This window comes from Cygnus atratus, chromosome 1 (assembly GCF_013377495.2).
Source record: "Cygnus atratus isolate AKBS03 ecotype Queensland, Australia chromosome 1, CAtr_DNAZoo_HiC_assembly, whole genome shotgun sequence".
Classification (NCBI taxonomy): domain Eukaryota; kingdom Metazoa; phylum Chordata; class Aves; order Anseriformes; family Anatidae; genus Cygnus; species Cygnus atratus.
This window is the reverse complement of record NC_066362.1, coordinates 24,632,488-24,651,831: the sequence shown is the minus strand read 5'-3', so window position 1 is coordinate 24,651,831 and position 19,344 is coordinate 24,632,488. Positions and strand designations below refer to the sequence as shown.

Genomic DNA, 19,344 nt, shown 5'->3' with positions numbered 1-19,344 from the left:
CTTACGCCAGTGCTGAGCAGTCAAGCCACCTCCAAGAAAAAGAGCTGGAAGCACACAACCAGAGCAATTTAAATCTGAAATGGGACTCTGCCATTTTCTAACATCATTTTCAATATATTTAAAAAAAAAATCTGTTTTTATATTCTTGTAAATTAATGACTGTCAGAGAAGTTAGGTGAGGAAGCGTCTGCTCAATCTCACCTTCCTGTCTCACCTCGGTATGCCAAACTGTTTGAAAGAAGCAACACTACAGCACACTTGTTTCTCAGACGGCCATCCAAATAAACTGTTCAGAAAAAAAAATGCACTCCTGCAATCTTAGATTAGGCTGTTCAGAAAAGCATAAAATAGATAGATTACTCAGCCTTCAGAAGGATGAAAGATGTTAATCAATCCTTCCAAAGGCTAGAAAAGATAGAAGAAGAAAAAGACTTTTTTGTTTGCTTGCAGTTTGGACTTCCTCTCCCGTTTCACATGTGTGACTGTATACATACTACTATGTACGAAAACACAGATACAAACTTAATTTAAAAACATTACACTGGAGCTCCAAAGATAAATGCATTTGAAGGGAAACAGATGATCTGAACATAGATTAAAAAGTGGAAAAGAAAGGGCTTCAAAGCAACATTTGCTCAAAAAGACAAGATGGTACCAGATTTTGGAATGAGTCACATAGCAAGTGGTACTTGAAAAGCATGTTGTTTCAGCAGGTAGTAGGCGAGATGAACAAGTAGTATGAGCACTAACCCTCCTCTCCACCTATATTCTGACCCTTTCAACTGAATTTTAAGTGCTCCCTCTAAGTGGGAGGCAAGAAATCTCCTTGAATATTTGTGTAGTATTTGAACCAAAACAAGCCTGTTTGCTACAGGTTAAACATTCTATATGAACCATCATAACTTTTTGTCTGTAGGTTTTAGTGACAAAAGTAGTTAGCTGGAAGACAAAAAGAGGTTGGGGAAAGTCAACCATCTTCCAGGTGATTTGGCAATCTTCTAAAAATCACAGCGTTCTCCCAGTTCTTTATCAGCTTTGCTTTAACAGGTTGCTCACAGTTATACTTACTGATATTCCGTAAGTACATTGACTAACAACAACCTTAAAAATCAGGAGTAGTTTAATTCATCAATAACGTTAACGTGCAACCCTCTTGGAAAAGAGGATGTCACTGTCTCCTAGGAAAGCCAAAAGCTGATCCTTCTGCAACACAACTACCACTACCGCTTTTGATTAAAGTGCAGTGCATCAGAACACCAAACCTGCTCAGTTGCCACACAAATGTAGCAGGCTATTCAACTGCAAGAAAGTGTCTAAAACAGTATTTTCTTATAGTATTATTTTTTAATAACCGCTGTACCTTCTGTCAAGTCAAATCAGTTTCTCAAACACTGTACTGAAGTAACATACCTCTACTAAAGGCTTTTTATAGCTTTCAACCTCCCCATCACCATTCAGGAAGACACTACATTATAGAAGCGCATGGAACTTTTGGTTGCAGTGTGGGGCCGAGAAGAAATTGTTTAAGCCATCAATTGACCATTTCCTTGTTCCTTCATCATCCTACAGTTAGCAGCCAAAGTAGATAAAGTCCTGATATCTTAAACTGTCACTGCAGATCAACTGAAGGAAGTGTTGTAACCAGTTGTTTGCTCTGAGACTATCCCAAATTCCAAAGCAGGTTCCAGTTAAATAGAATAGCAATGCTTGTTCTGCCAGTTATGTTTACTTTAAAACCTTATATTATCGTCACAACTTGTTAATGCTGTCTACAGATTGTTTCACAAATGACAAAAGCCCAATTTCAGTGTGCGTGCTTACCTGCTATTCTCATCTTTAATCTTCAGCCAGGAAACAACACTACTGCATTAAAAAAAGCCACCTATGGGGGGAAAAAAGGCAAGGAAAAAAGAAAAAAGGCATTGTAATTAGTCAAATTAGCACTTCTGTGATGAGTTAACTGTAAAAACACCGTGGATTTTCTAGCCAGTAGTGATGACTGTACAAAACAGTTAACTCTTCACACTAACAGTAAAGGAAAGAAGATTCATGATGGATCTCTGATGCATCACTTTCATTTGTTACTCCATGAAACAAGACATCTTAAAAACCATTACTTTCATTTCATCAAATCTACTACAAATTCCATTCACTTTAAACCCTTTAATCTATGGCATAAGTATTTAACAGAGCTGTATCTAAGCAGTCTTTGATTCCTTAAAGCTATGTGTTAAAAGCCAGCAATTGATCTGCATTGCTCCAAAATCCTATTGACTTTTGGATGTTAAGTTGCTATTTGGTAACCTAACATAATAAACCATACCTTGGAGAGAAAAGATGTAAGCACTTTGTTCTTTGGGATAAGGCATTCAATGGAACTGCGAGATCCTTGTATTACAGAAATGCAGTAACACATCTGTCACTCATAGCAGCATCCACGAGATTCACGTTATGGCCAACGGTAGCAGAAGCAACAACGCTAGAATTGACTATTTCAGGGTAAACTAAAAATCATTGCCTAGGAGCAAAAACCACGTGAACACTCAAAAGTTTCTTGTTAGAAGAGCTTGACACTGCATGAAGTCAAAGGTGCCACAACCTACACGGGCCTTCCTCAAAGGCTACCACCACCACCTCCTCCTCCTCCTCCTCAGCATCCCCTGGGCTCTGCCTACAAGGCCGCTGCTGCTGTCTCTGTACGATGACACTGTCCTTGGCCACACCAGGCCCAAACCGCACTGAGTCAGGACACCTTCTGCCAAGTCTCCCCTTACTCCTGACTCGAGAAGCGCAAAGCAAAGCAGCTGACCACTGGGCACCCCCGGCACTGATGTGGTATCCAAGCAAAGCAGGTATGGCGAACACCATATGGTCTTGTGGTCTGTCATGGTAACCTACCACAGGTCCATTAGAAACACTGCGATTCCTTTTACAATATTTAGATACTTTAAGCATGTAAACATTTATTTTTTAATGAACCAAAGTAAGATTTTGGTTGGAAGCAGAACAGTTCGAGTAGTGTACTCCATCTCCTCTATTATTACGATCATAAGCAAGGAGAGCTCTTGGTTACTTTCAGAAATACATGAGGCATTCGGACAAGGAACATTCTATAATAGTAAAGAAAATCTGCTTCTAAATTTGCATTTTACTGCATAAGTGATTGCACTTATTGCAGTAAATAACTATTGCCATTCAGTGATGATGTTGAATCACCCACACTAAGGCTGAACTTGAAAACATGTAAGAAATCATCATTTTATTTGAAGTAGCTGTCCCACACCCACCTATCACAAAACCTGCAGCAGCCCTAATGCTCTGCGCTCCTATATCGTCATTCTGAATACCATCAAAAATACTATCTTTAGAAATTATTTGAAACACTAAGACCAGAAGTCAGGAAACACAAGTCATTTGAGAAGATCACCAAAACCAAACGTAGTTCTCAGAGCGTAGGCCAGGGAGGAAAACCTGATATTATATAAACACTTTTTGCTTTCACTTAAATCAGAATCTGTAAGTTCAATCATTGGTGTCCAGCTCCTCTTTGCCAAAAACACCATCATTACAAAGTACTACTTAAAAAATAATAAAAAAAAAAACAGCTCAGCAGAGAAAAAACATGAGAGATCAAATACAAGCATAGAAATATTTCTACTCCATGAGAATTTGAAAAATAAATATCAGTGTAAAAACTGAAGAGCAGACAAGTATCTGAATACTAAGGTTATACTACAAGGGAAATTTCATAGCATATTATGGACACAGTATATCCATTTTATTTATGTCCACATATATTCTATATTCTACAGCCACTGTATCTTCTTTCAGTGGAAGACTTATCATATAAAAAGGTATAAAGAAGCATGGCAGGACATTTTACATACGATATACAATGCCTTACTTCTACAGGCCTGCACAAGCACAATCCACAACATACATCTTGCTTCCATTTTCTGCAGTGATGTTACACTGTTGTTAGAGAAACACCTTCAAGCAACTAAACAAATGATTACAATCAGGGCCCAACTGATAGGAGAAACTTAGTTAAAAGTTCACCTACAGAATTATTCTAAGCTCTCTTCTCGCGCACCCTCCCCCTCCCAGAAAATTTATCAACATTAAAGTAAACACTGTCTGTAGTTTGAATAACCACAATACTGCTTTAAGTCAGCACTGAAAATATAGTTTCCTCTTTTCATTTTTCATAGATTATGCCGTAACTTGAAAGGAATTTAAGTTACATAGATACTCTTTTTCCTAAATGACAGTACAGAATATATTATTCCAAAAAGTGATGGGGTTTGATCTACAGAATAAATACAGGGACACTACAGTACAGACATACGTTGCACAGCATTTTCCAAGTGCAAGAGAAATTAACTTATGAACAAAATGACCTTTTCCAATACAATATTATCTTACCACATGTTTTTTAATTAAAGAACAGTCTATTAGCCATTTATGAATGCCCATAGACCATCACTTCACGTCTTTGGTATTAGACCTCATAACTGGAATTCAGAAATGATAAAAAAAAACAATTTAAGAATTTCTCACAGTGCTTAATTTACTTTAAAATAAAAAAAAAGAAAAAAGACCAAAAATGAAGTAGCTCAGACTCAGATGCACAAAACCAGCAGCAACAACATTCTTACAAATGCTTTAGAAATTAGCAAAAAAATCCACCACCAACAAAACAAACGAAAAACACCACTATTTTTGTCTTCTTTGACATAACATCCCAATCAAGCAGGGACAGCAGAATTACAACCCAAATATCTTCGGGCCTTACAAATGTCTGATAATGTAAGTAACCACTTCGTTATTATGGTAACAGGATTTATTTCTTTTGGGCAGCTAACAAGGCCCTTATTTACCACGTTTAGCACCCAGGAGGTGCAGCCTACATGAGGATGCACAGGCGGATGAGTAAAGCAGATCTCTTTACAGACACGAGAGCCAGGGGAGCACCATGAAACAGGCAACAGAAGGGATCGACAGCTCTAAGTCACAAAAACGGGGGTTTGGGGATGTGCCTGACTGTGAAACATGGAATTTGTTTTTCTTTAGATTGTTTCCTCAGTGCAGAAATTAGCAGTCCATCAGGCAAGGTACAAAACTGGGATGGTGGAAAGACACCAACAAATCCCTTACGTGCAGTACCGAGGTTCCTGAAATAAAAAGCCATCCATAGAAGAATGTAAAACCAGTGCTTTCAGATGGTGATTTTTCTCTGCTTCATGAGAAAGGAAGTTATTATTTCCCAGGATGGTATATTGGAAGGAGGAGTAAGAACTGCATGCTTAAATCTTCCATCCAGATGTTCTTTAAGAATAAATTCTAGTTATAAACGGCACAGTCACATCTCTGTACTTCACACACAAGATGAGCACCACTGCCATTTTCCCATATTCCACTAAATTTCTAATATTCCTACTTTATCAAAAGGAATCCTGTGCAACTTGTAATGAGGCCAGAGGAACACGCTGTCCTTCTATGATCCCACTCAGCACTAAGGGTGCAGATGTGTCATCTCTTCACAACAACCACATCTGTTGAAGACCTTCCTCTTGTAAGGTCTAGATGACATTAAATTTCAGCCAAAACCAGGGAGTCAGCATGGCTATGAGGATAAAAATCCAGCATGTAAAGGTGAAATATTGAATGGTACAAAACATAAGAGGGGAATGCTTTGTTAAACTGATGCAAAATTTCTCCCTGAACTAGCAGAGTACGATGTGCTCACTGAAAAAAGTAGCAGAGAAACAGCAACTGGGCAGGAAGTTGGTTCTGCCGTATTTGTGAGTTTAGAAACCTCTTCCTTCAGTACAGAGCAGCGCACGGCTAACTCAACCCCTCTAGAATAGGAAGAAGAAGATAGCTCACTGAACTGGAGAAGCCGAGAAGTTACAGGCTATAAATCTTTTCTGAATGCCGGCATTTCGTTGACCAGCTCGCTGCATGGAGCTGCATGTCCATCCACGCAGAAAAGAGCTATTTATTCTGGCTGCAAAGTACTAGGGAGTGGGTATGCGGAAAGACAGTTGGGAGCTGAGGTTACTGGTTGCTTTTTTCTCCTCCACCCATCTTTGTGGATTGCGCTTTGACCCACGGCAGGGGCAATTTCCAGATGTTGTGATTTCCAGTGCCAAAGCCTTTCCGAGCAGCACACTCTACAGCAGCAAAAAACGCTAGACAAAGCTTAACATAAGAAACAAACACAAAACAGCAGCTTACAGAAAAAAGGAAGAGAGAAAAGCGTCTTCCCCGACTTCATTTTATTTTACCACTCACTCAGTTTCAGCCTTCAGTGGATTTCTGGTTTGCTGCTCCACTGCTTGATTAACTTGTGTGGGGATGACAGACGCAATGCAAACCCAATGAACTCAGAGTATGTATCGACACAGCTACTGCATATATGCTTTTATATAATAACTCTAGCTTCAATCAGTAGAGCAGCAGATAGCTGCTTAGAAGTAACATGCCTCTCTTGAGGAAAGCCTGCCAGATACTTCACACGTCGAGGTTATAATATAACTTCATTTAGGAAAACGATCAGCTTATATTCCTGCCAAACAAATCGTCATCGTGCTTTATTAGCTGATATACAGTTTCCAACATGCAAACTAGGTTCTTTCTGTGTTCATGTATTAGATATGATAATCATATCAAGCAAGCTGTTTTCTTCCAAGAATCAGGCTGTAAGAGGAAATAGCGTTGAGTACAGTAGTCATTAAAATATGAACAAACACATAGAGGCACACTGACACAACATTGAATGAAGTCCAGATTTCTGTACTGAGATGAATTCATTTCAGTCTGGTCAATTCTTTATCAGCCTTGCTCAATGCTCTTGCCCAGAGACAAGTGCTGTGGAGCACATGACGCAGGGCACATTTGGGCACAACCTTTGCCCTACTTACTGTGTTTTAAAGCTTTGGCCACTTGCAGTCTACTGCTGTTTTTAAATCTTGTTTTTGTTTGTTTGTTTTAGAAAAGATTGCAATAAATGTTTTTTTATGAATAATACGAAACAAATCAGTCTACTTCATTCCCATTTCCATTAGCAATTTGATAAAGTGTGTAGATATTTATGAAAGACACATGAGAACAGAGATGAGAAGCAAGAATTTAGAAGGTCACGATAATTTTGAATTCTGAGCATAGTTGATTAGAAAAAGGTCCAAATAAATCAGCAGTGGTATTTAACAAAGCAGAAAGCAATACACTTCAAAAAGGATATCGAGTGCAACTAAACGGGCAGCAGTAAAGAAAAGGATCTGAGGGAACTAATATTAGGGTCAATTAGGCAACTAATATTAGGGTCAATGATGCGGGACTGCTGCAAAAACAGAACTGCTCGTTGCGAACTGTACCAGCAGGACTGCTGTGTGCTAAACAAAAAGCAATTATTGTGCCGTGCCTACACGCCATCTAGACTTTTTGTTGAGACCCCGTATGTATTTTTTTCTAAATTTATCTTAAAGCATAATCCCCAAATGGAAGAGTCTAGATAACAGTTACATGACCTAAATAAAACAACTAAAGGGCTAAAAGAATCAGGTTTGCTTCGCAGGGAAGCATGACAGCGAAGAGAGGAATACTGAACAGGCACCCTTGTCTCTTACTGCCAAGGTAGAATTTAAAAACTGTTTTAATAGATGCTAGGATGGACTGTGTTCTTAATATCCACTGACTGCTGTCTGCCTAATTGTAGACAAAATGATTAAAAAGAAGTCCTAACTACAAGGATAAACAAGAAAGGAAAAGACGATTGTGAATCATCACAAAACTCCAGAGAACTGAGAGAGAAAGGCTTTCGTAACCGATGTAGTCCACAAGGCGTGAGTTAATGTCCCCTTCACTATTGCCCCCATATTTCTATCCGATTATACGCAAATCTGCACACAGATTTAAGTAATACTAAATGCGTATCAGCTTGAGATGCTTTGAATTAAATTCAGATGGATTTTTTCTCCCCTAAACACTACTTAGAAGACTGTAATTTTTTGAAAATGGTCAAATAACATTATCCCTCTTTTTATCTACTACATCTGTCAATACCCAGAGCATTACCAAGCATATCTCAGTGCTATCTATAGTGTTACCAAGTACACTGAACGACAATTAGATAAGCTTTCAAAATTGATTAGTACTAAAGAAAAAAAAAGGCTTGAGCAGTTTTTGTTTCTGAGCCACAACTAGATTAGGATAGTGTTTGCTTTTTGCAGCACACCGCCTTCCTCAGCGCTCAGCAGGGGCATGTCTCTTCTGTCAGAAAAAATAAAAGAAAGCAATTTTACCTTTTCATACCTGGTAAAATTCAACCAGTGAAACAACATTTCGTTTAATCCAGCCTCTGTTAATAGGTATTTCAGTCTGCTGTCTTCAAGCAGTTCAGAACGGTGGTGGTTTTCTACCAAAAATTACACAGTGAATTACACAGTGAATCAGATATTTCAGGGATAGCGTTAGCTATTCTTATCTGAGCTCTGGTTTTAAACCAGTGGTTGAGCCAATCTGAATTATACGCCATGGACCAAACAGCTGAGACTGTAGAAATCATTCCAAGTCTAAATTGGAGTAGGAATCCAAGCTTCTAGTATGGTAAGTTGTATTTAAGTACAAGATGCATTTCCTTACCAAGATGATTGCTTATCCTTCTGCTAGAATAAGAACAGCTTTTCTGCCACCTTTACAAAATCAAATGAATTTGAAACTGAACTTAGAGCACTGAGTGGCAGACATTGAAAAGCATTATATCTTCAATAAGTAACTACTGAGTTTCAATTTTACTGTATAATCATGCACCATTTGTGTCTTCTGATAACACAATCTCTGTTCTGAGGTTTCTTTTTTTTCCCTACAGTCACTCCTACATTCATAGGAATTCTTCATGGTTATGGCAGAACTCTACACTGGCAAAAGGTTTGTCTATGCAGAACACCTTATGGACTTGTGGATATATTTTTTTTTTCTCCTTAGAGACAAAAACTACCACAAAGTGCAGTTATGTACAAAAATATTAACTTCTCCTACAAAAAAAAAAGACACCATCTTAATTGTATTCTTCCATATACACATAAGATTCAACTTGGTATCCTGACAACACTGAATTAGACCCAAAATGTTTGGTTAAAACAAGATTTTACTTTACTTCTGCCAACTGCAAATGAAACCCAGACAAGTTTAGCAAATGAAGCCAGAACTTACTCCAAAATTAAAAACAGGACATGCAAAAGTAGCAGACTTACCTATGTTGCAAATACTTGTGTGTGGTTTCGCTTCTAAGAAAGGAAATATACATGAGAGGAAACATGACTCTGCAGGAGTGTTTTGATACCTGATGTGCAAAACAAACACTTCCTAAAGGAGGTGCCAAATTACTGACCATGCAAGCTTCTTCTGCTAGTGGCATCAATGCAGTACTTCCACCTACCTTAGGCAACACACAAACTTCAAGTCTCAAACAGAAAAAAATCTCCTGAACCCTGGCAAGCCTAAGATAAAAGTACTACGGCACTCTTCCCACTAAGTATGAAATTCAACCCACGTTCCTCTTGAAATTAAAAGAAAAAGAACCTCATAAAACAATCTGTTTCCAGAGCACTAAGAACTGACTATTCTCGATCTGTGCTTTGAAGTCTCTTTCCAAATATTACACAAAATTTACTGGTCCATATATATATATTTAATGGGGTTTTAGTTATGGTCCCTAAAAGCCATACTATTTAAACACAAGAAAGTCAACTGTCCCTGAGCTGCTGATGTACCCATTAAAGAGAATCTTAGCCCTCGTATTTTGAAGGATTGTATAAAATTACATAGAGAAATTCAGATAAAGTTGTCAAGGACAAATTGATGAGCCTCATTCACTCACTCCCTTTCAAACTTCATCACAGAGAAGTGCGTAAATCTCAGAGTGGAGTTAAAAGAGAGAAGGTGAGTTTTAACATTTTCTTCTCTCAAATGACAAACACACTATTTTGTAACTGAAAAACTGCTGCAATTACCATTTCAAAAGTCCAAAACCACTGATTTGTTGTTTTTGTTGGCTTTGTCTTTTTTTTTAGGAAACAAATTACCACCTTGATTTCATAAGACAACAAAATAGGTACAATCTTTCCACAACTGCAATGAGTAAATGAAGCATTGCAAAGCTTCTATCAGATCACCAGGTCTCACTGGAGACAACGTGTTGCCATAAACACAGTAGATGTTTCAAATGTATGGCTTCCACATCTTCCTTTCAATTAAAAAAAAAAAATGTATCAAGTCTTCTGTCAGAATAATGCATCACTACTACAGAACACCCTGCCATGTAGGGGGACTCTCAACAGAACCTCCATACAGAAAGGTTATGGGTCTGAAAAAAAATTCTCATACAAATGAATACTACGAGTTGATATAACCACACAAGACTGCCACAGAAATGCATCTGAGGCTATGGTTACAGCACGTCACTTCGCACTGGGGCCTGTTTTGAACAGAGCTACCAAGAAAGCAGAACAGAAAAGGAACATTACAAATACTTCCTCTATAGGTCCAAATTTACTGCAGAATGACTGTCTGTTCCTCCACATTATTATTCTCCCAAGCACAACCAATTCTAGACAGTAACTTTAAGATGCCAGAATGATATCATCATCTTATGAGCGAGATTCATATACTGCACAGAATACCACAACGACCTCACCACGGAGCTGCACATCGACACTGCAGACAGCCATACAGGGAGCTCCTAAATATTTCACGAGGCAGACAGTACCAAGGGTAATGACAGCAGCAAGGGACACTACCACAATGCTGCTGACACAAGAAAAAAAAAAAAAAAGATACTACTAATCATTTAAGCTCCTTTAATGAAAGGTCAGCATGATCTGAGGAGGCTGGATGTTGGAGAAGAGTTTTAACCTTTGCTCAGTAGAAAGCTGGGACATGTCTGAGGAAAGCACCCCACAGTGACTGCCACGGCCCAAAGTACTGACGGTATCTCTCCCTCCTCTTCCTCTACGGGATAAATAAATCCCTGCTCCACTACAGAGGCCCTTCTCATCCTCTCACCTGCCACACAAGGCTGCACTGGCTTCGGCCCTTTGCCACTGGCTGAGGGGAGCACCCTGCAGAGAAAGCATCACGCGTGGGCTCTGGGGAGAAGGTGCAGCACAGCAGGGCTAACACACGGAGGGGTCATACTAGGCCTACAGGGCCCCACACAGTAGTATCTCATATGGGAGATGTCTGACTGCTGTCAGTGACCAACAGCCACCACCCCTCTGCATGGTGCACTTAGAGCCACAGTACTCCTGCAGTACACGTGAGCCCTTGCTGCCGGTCCGTATTAGTGCTGAACAGACCACCACCCGTGAAAGATGAGGTGGAACACGCTTAGAAACGAGAGGAAGTCAGTTAGTTGTGAGGTCCCTTATAGCTCCATACTGACTCACTTCTTCCTGTTCAAAATACAAAGAGACAGCAAGAAATATTAGAGTCTAAGGGACTAGAACAAGGGTCCATGACCTAGATCCTGACTGGGTGCAACCTTCTAGCTACCAATACAAAGCACACAAAACAACTGCAAAATTAATTAATTTCATGAAAAAATATCTAAGGGAACCGTACTCTTTTTATATGATAAATACACTGTGTATTTTAATATTTAGTTATCAACAGGCACGCACCACAGAATCAGATGCAACAAGGTCATCATCTACACTCTGAGATTTTAAAATCTAAGGATCATCATCATAGCTTTGAGCAATATGGGAAAAGGCGAAGTTATGTTGGATAGGAATTACTGCATGTCGTCAATTTCTCCATAGGCGATAACGTGAAATAAACATTAACTAGTTTAAGGATGGCTATGCCTCGAGGACAGAATGGTGCTTACCACTGAGACCCTATACACAGCTTACACAGGGATGTTGATATGCAATCCCTCTATGCTGTAATAACCCTCTGGAACACAGTGTTGTAAGAGAAATTCTCTAAACACCTCTCTGGAACATACTATTATAAAAGAAGTTCTCTAATTATTACAAAATCTCCTGTAATAAACTTCTGCCTGAACTGACTCAAAAGCAGTTTCAAAAGCATTCAGGTTTCACTGATGTTCAGCCGACCAACAAACAAACCAAAAGCCACAGCAGCTCCCTGAACTACCTCACCTGGTACTTGCAAAAATATTGAACTGATCTAAAAGTAGAAATAAGTGTCTGGGAGCAGGTCAGAAGCTTTCTAATGGCAGTAGTACTAGCTTACACCAGCTTAAATGTTCGTGAAGTGATGACAGGTATCTGATGATATCAAACAGGTTAAGAAAAAAGCCCTTGCTACTAGCAGATAGTTTCTCTCCCATTGAATAAAAAAAAAACTGTTGAGATGGTGGGAGAAGGGAAGGAAGTCAACCAGCCACAACAAGAGGGTAAGTCTTACAAATAGAAAGGAAAACTGTAAATGTCACCTATTTTAATGTTAATTAAGATTTTAGCTGGACTCTCATGACATTCTCATGAGAACTACTGTGCTTTTCTACATATAAACACACTCTGTAACTTTCTCTCATTAAAACTGACTCAGCAGCTCTGTGGACTAAACACAAGGGAGAGTGTACTCCAGCAGCTCCCTCTGTCCTGGTAGTCCTCCAAAGCTGCTTCACTCTTCCATACCCTCTTGGCACTGAACTCCAACAACAGCTGGATAAAACTAAGTTGCAGCTCTGTCCGCAAATGAAGATACAAATTAGTTTTGTATGACCGAAATATGGTACTATATATTAGGAGTAAAATTCCCCAAATTGTACTTATTGATAGCTCACTGTGAAAACTTAAGTGTGACTGAATTTCAAGAAACCTGGGTAAATCAATATTCAATATTGGCATTAATAACCTGGACTACTGAATAGGGGTATGCTTTTTAAATTTGTAGATAGCATCAAGTCACAGGGAGATGCAAAAAAAAAAAAAGCCACAACAAACAATAAATGAATAAAGGGCAGAATGAAAAACACAAGTTCTGCAAAACAAGATTTACTTCTTTCAAGAAAAAATAATTCTAAGTCCTCCCAGTATCCATATACCATTAAGAAAAACATGATGAGGCTCTGCTTGGATTCATGGTTAGACACAACTTTTTAGAAGATGAAATTGGAAGCCAGGAGCACCTAAGCACTGGTTGTAAATGTTTGAACATCCATCCAAGTTGAAAGTTCTGGTATTGAAGAAATGAGGTTTCAAGCACCACGAACAGTTCGAAGTTATTTCCTCCTCTCCACTACCATGTCACTAAGCCTCAGGTCTGGACAGTACTACAAACCACAAAAATTTAGGAGACAAGTTGGGCTCATCTGTCAAGATGCTACAGCCCCACTCACCATTTCTCCAGACCCAGTCATGTCATTTTGCTCCCTAAGGAAGAAAGCTAACCTAGTAAAAGAGAACTAATATATTTCAACCAGTTCAGCAGACAACTTTTTGGAGTGGTAGGGAGCAGAGTACAGCAGCAGCAGGTTGTTAGATCTGCCCAGCCATTTCACGAAGTAAGACAGTAAGATTCTTGACATTATCACTGATTACATTTTTCCTGAAGTAAACCTGAGAACTTACGAACAGTCTTGGATTCAGATAAATATGATACTTCCCTGAGAGATCCTTCTAAACCATAAAACAACCAAAATAATTCCAGTGCTGCTGACAGCAAAATGATTGTCACAGGGTTGTACAGCAGGCCACTAGCAGAGAAAACATGCAGGTTTACAATAATTATACCTTAAATCCTAAACTTCCTTAACAGATTTCTATGGGAAAAAAAAAAAAAGAACTGAACATACATATCACTTCTATTAGAGCTTATAGATATACTGATCGCTGATGTAAGCAGTAAGACTTGCAGTCCTTACAGTCATGCGTCAGCTGCCTTCACTGGGGCTGCAGATTTAAAAAGCAGAATTCACACAGTATATGAATAACAACTTCTACTTCAATAACTTGAATTTTAAGGAGAAAGTTCTCCTTGTCCACTAGGGATTCATCTTACAGACACCTACTTTTAGGCTACAAGAAAACCTGTAAGCAAACTGGTATTTTTGCAACTTATATAGTACCAACCCGTTTTGTGCTCTTACAAAAAAAAAAATCCATCTTCTATATATTATGCTAATGTTCTGAATAAAACCACAAACAAATTATCCTGTAGTAACAGCTCACTTTTTAAATATTAGCTTGCCAGAGTTTCATTAAATTTTAAACTTTCGATATTGTCACTCTTTTCTTAAAGCACTATGAAAATTATTTTAAATGTAGAGCTTGCGTACTCTAAATCACTTGGGCTGCACCTAGAAAGGCAAGACAGTAATTTGTGGGCACTGTGAGGCCACTTCACTATTTCACTATGTATTCTGCACTCTTACTAGGTGACAGGGTCAGGGCTGTTGGAAACAGAATGGCCTGCAACAAACCAGGTGCCTCCCCCACCCTTAAGTGATTAGATGTTATTGCACGACAATACTAAGCTATTAACTTGTTCAGAGTCTATATCAGGCTTAAAGCAAGTTACAAAACTTGTTTTGCACAGAGACAAGCATGCAAGCCAAGAGATCAAGAAGATCCTTTCCTACTGAACAGAACTGCTCTCTGGCTGGTACAGGAGGGGGGAGCATGCTAGTGAGGTTGACTCGTACCTTGTCCACCTTTGCAGGCTTTTAAAAAAGACAACTGTGCACAGACATTAACCAGATGTTCCTGTAGCGTTTTTTCTCGCTAAATTATTCTACTATTAGGATAAAAAAAAAAATGTTAGAAGAAAAGGATCTGTCAGCTACGTTCACCCACAAAGAACCATCATGGGTTCTAAGCCTGCATGGAGTTACAGGGCACACAAAATATTATAAATAATACTTTATGTTATTTTCTACATTTATTAATATATGTATAAATAATACATTATATAAATATATGTAATATTAAAATATGGGTATTTTACAGAAGTCAGAAGTTATTACACTATCACTTAACCCCTTTTGAATGTGAGAAAATAGGAAGAAAAAGAAGCGAGGCGAGTTACTCAGCCTGCCAGCGGCTCAACAAAAATATGACCGAAGGTATGACAGCATTTATCTACCGAATATGTATAAGGTAACTATATTCTTTTCCTACTTTAAAACGTCAGAAGCCAGAAACGAAAGGAATACAGGCTACTCCGACAGGTTCCCTCTGCCAATCTGGTCAGCCCGTGCCTGATTTCTGTGACGCTGCGGTTCACGTTAACGAAGAGCTGAGCCTTGCAGCTCACCTGCCAACAAAGTCCACGGCCCGACACTCGAAAGGAGAAGAGACCACTGAAAAGCAACACCTTCGCACGGCGCTATTTCCACGGGAGGCTGCCCTGAAGGGGAACCAGCCGGCTGCCCCGCCGAGACACAGCAGCGTCGAGCCCAGGCACCACGGCTCGGTACCGGCGCCGAGCCCCCGGTACGGGGTTGAGGGCGACCGCCAGCGCTGTCACCGCGTCCCGCACCGACACACACGGTGCTGCCACAGCAGCGACAAGCCCCGAGTCCGGCAGTCCCGCGAGGGGAGGAAGGGAAGGAGGAGAGAGGGGAGGGAAGCAGCCCGGAGCCCCGGAGCCGGCAGGGGACGCCCGGGGGAGGCGGCGCGGAGAGGACGGGGGAAGGGGGCAGGGAGGCTCCGCGAAAGTTGCACCAACGGGGGAAGCGGACGAGCTACCGGGACCGCCGCCGCCACGCCTCGCACAGCCCCGCGGAGGACGCGGGCTCCTACCTGGGCTGGGCGGCCACGGCCACGTCGCGCAGCCCCCCCGGTCCCTCTGAGCGGCCGCGCCGCGCAGGCTGCCCCGGCCCGCCCGCCGGCGACGGAGCAGGAAGCCGAGCAACGCCGCCGCAGAGGCTGAGGCAGAGGAAGGCGCCGAGGCGTCGCGCCCGCCCCCTGCCGGTGGCGGACTGGGGCCGCATGGCACCGCCCCACAGCCGCGCCCCAGGAAGAGAGGGGCAGGTGGTCGGGGAGGCGAGGTGGTACCCGTAAGGGGGTGAGGCTGCCCGTCCCTACAAGTCCTGCAGCCTGTCCCCACAGGGCAGGCTCCTGCGGCAGCCCAGAAGGGTCCCCTCGGGGCTGGCATGGCGAGGCCGAGGCGCTGACCTGGCTGCTAGCAGCCAAACCTAGGGTGTGCTTTGGAGTTACGTGCCCCATGAGATTTGGAACAGAGAAATCCTAGCTGGCGTATTTTGGACCATTTCACATATGCTCAACTCTTTTTGACTACAACTTTTTGGATAACTCAGTGAAATTCTGTATTCAAAAAAAAAAAAAAATCCCTTACATTTGTACACCCACAGTCATGAATTTACAAGGCCAAGTGAAGAAAATGTGCTAGGCACATCCGAAATATCAGCCCAGTGACACAGGCTAGGAGAAAACAGGGAACAGAGCCTAGACAGTTGTTTTCCAGTGCTCTCTGTCCCAAAGCAGACACAGTAATCATATCTTCTGAGATGGAATCATAGAATCACAGAATCACAGAACACCTTGGGTTGGAAAGGACCTTAAAGATCATCTACTTCCACCCCCCTGCCATGGGCAGGGATGCCACCCACTAGGTCAAGTTGCCCAGGGACTCATCCAAACTTGTCTTGAACACCTTGAACACCTCCAGGGATGACAACTTCTCTTGTCAACCTGTTCCAGTGCCTCACCACCCTCTGAGAGAAGACATTCCCTCTAACATCTAACCTAAATCTTTAGTTTAAACCACTCTTTTAGTTTAAAACCACTCGCCCTTGTCCTGTCATTATCTGCCCAAGCAAAATGTTGCTCTCCATCCTTTCATAAGACCCCTTTAAGTACTGAAAAGCTGCAGTGAGGTCTTCCTGTACTGGAAAGATGCTATAAGGTCACTCCAGAGCCTTCTTTTCTCCAGACTTAACAGCCCCAGCTCTCTCAGCCTTTCTTCATAGGAGAGCTGCTCCAGCCCTCTGATCATCTTTGTGGCCCTCCTCTGGACCCACTCTAACAGACCCACATCCTTCTTGTGCTGGGGACCCCAGACCTGGATGCAGCAGTCCCAGTGGGGCCACACAGTGGCAGAGCAGAGGGGGACAATCCCCTCCCTCAACCTGCTGGCCCCACTCCTCTGTTGATGCAGCCCAGGATGCAGTTGGCCTTCTGGGCTACAAGCACACACTGCTGGCTCACGTTGAGCTTTTTGTCCACCAGAACCCACAAGTCCTTCTCTGTGGGGCTACTCTCAATGAGTTCTTCTCCTAGTCTGTGCTCATGTCTGGGATTACCCCAACCCAGGTGCAGCACCTTGCACTCAGACTTGTTGAATCTCTTTAGGTTCACATGGGCCCACTTCTCAAGCCTGTCCAGGTCCCTTTGGATGGCTTCCCTTCCTTCTGTTGTATCAACTGCACCACTCAGCTTGATGTCATCTGCAAACTTACTGAGGGTGCACTCAATCCCATTGTCTATGTCATTGATAAAGATATTAAACAGTGCTCATCTCAAGACAGACCCCTGAGGGACACCACTTGTCACCAGCCTCCACTTGGATATAGAGCCATTGACCGCCACTCTCTGGGTGTGGCCTTCAAGTCAACTCTTTGTCCACTGAATAGTCCACCCATCAAATCCATATCTCTCCAATTTGGAGATCGGGATGTCAAGTGGGACCATGTCAAAGGGCTTAGAGAAGTCCAGGTAGATGACATCAGTTGGTCTTCCTTTATCAACTGATGCAGTTACTCCATCATAGGAGGTCACCAGATTGGTCAGGCACAACTTGCCCTTGGTGAAGCCATGCTGGCTGTCTCAGATCACCTCCTTGTCTTGCATGTGCCTTGACATTGCTTCCAGGAGTATCTGTTCCATGATCTTGCCAGGCACAGAGGTGAGGCTCACCAGTCTGTACTTCCCTGGGTCCTCCTTTCTACCCTTTTTAAAAATGGGAGTGATGTTTCCCTTTTTTCAGTCACTGTGGACTTCACCTGACTGCCAGGACTTTTCATATATGGTGGAGAGTGGCCTGGCAGCTCCATCAGCCAGTTCCCTCAGGATCCAAGGATGCATGTCATCAGGCCCCATAGACTTGTACCTGTTCAGTTTCATCAGGTGGTCTCAAACCTGCTCTTCACTTACAGTGGGAGAGACTTTGCTCCCCTAGCCCTCATCTACAGGCTCCGGGAAATGAGAGACGTGAGAAGCCTGACTGGCAGCAAAGACTGAAGCAAAGAAGTTGTTGAGTACCTCAGCCTTCTCCATGTCTGTCGTTATCAGTTCTCCTTTCCCATTTATCAGATGGAGAGACACCTTCCACCAGACCAGATTGCTCAAAGCTCCATCCATCCTGGCCCTGAACACCTCCAGGGACGGGGCATCCACAGCTTCTCTGGACAACCTGTTCCAATGCCTCACCACCCTCATCCATCATGGAAAAATTCTTCCTTATACCCAATACAAATCTACCCCCTTTTGGTTTAAAACCATTGCTCCTTGTCCTATCACTACAGGGCTTGGTAAAAAGTCTCTCTCTATCTTTCTTATAAACCCCCTTGATATATTGAAAGGCTGCAATAAGGTCTCCCTGGAAAATCATGATACAGCTGAATTTAATTTGTTATAGAACAGAAAATGTATTTTCTGCTTTAAAATAAATAATAATAATAATAATAAACTCTTAAAATCCTCTGATCAGTAAGACAGGCAGAGCTGATCTAAATGAGTCATTTCAAAAGAAGAAAAGGTAAATCCCTTTCTCTGTCCTTAGCTGTGCTCTATGGCTGCTGTTTCTTTTTCTTTTTCATTCTCTGTTTCTGTTTCTTTTTCTTTTGGTGCTGGTCTTCATCAAGCCCCACCATGAGCTGTTATAGCGAAGGAGATAATGCTGGCAGGACACTAACTGTTTTATTTTCTGGAATAAGATTTCTGTTGATGTAACTCCCTCAGCTGGACTGTTGCAGTGGTGTATATAGAAAGTGCTCAGGCAGCAGATAGGCAGACTCAATTACATTACTGTCAAACCACAAGAAGAGCACTTTTACAAAATCAGTGTGGTACTTCTCTTCGTTGTAGAGAACAGAGCCACAGCTAAAATATAGGGCATATCACACATCATCAAAGTTAGGTAGACAAAAGGACGTTTCCGTGTCTTATTTTAACCACCTCTGGTCAACATATCTTTCTTTTAACAGGTTTAAACTAACATACTTTGATACCAACTGCTCCTTGGTACGGGATGGTTGTTTGAACATCAGCCAAGTAATTTCTTCAGTAAATTCTCATAACCCATTGAAGTTTCAGTCATGCAGTAATCTCAGAATCAGCAAAGAAA

At 41.5% G+C, this 19,344-nt stretch overlaps 1 protein-coding gene across 5 annotated transcripts in view; it reads right to left on the bottom strand.

Annotated features, from left to right (window-relative positions):
• The window catches only part of FAM3C (FAM3 metabolism regulating signaling molecule C), a 30,515-nt gene extending 14,582 nt beyond the window's left edge, over positions 1–15,933 (bottom strand). Inside the window, exons 1-2 of one of the 5 annotated variants that reach the window (XM_035559361.2) lie at positions 15,780–15,933; positions 1,822–1,882 (exon numbers count right to left, since the gene is read on the bottom strand). In XM_035559361.2, the coding sequence (XP_035415254.1) occupies positions 1,822–1,834 (13 nt within the window). In that variant the 5' untranslated portion in view covers positions 1,835–1,882; positions 15,780–15,933. Of the gene's footprint in view, positions 1–1,821; positions 1,883–8,306; positions 8,415–15,155; positions 15,218–15,291; positions 15,664–15,779 lie in introns of those variants that run through there. The other 4 variants (XM_035559364.2, XM_035559367.2, XM_035559365.2 and 1 more) reach the window with 4 other exon arrangements.
• Positions 15,934–19,344: the final 3,411 nt, after the last annotated feature.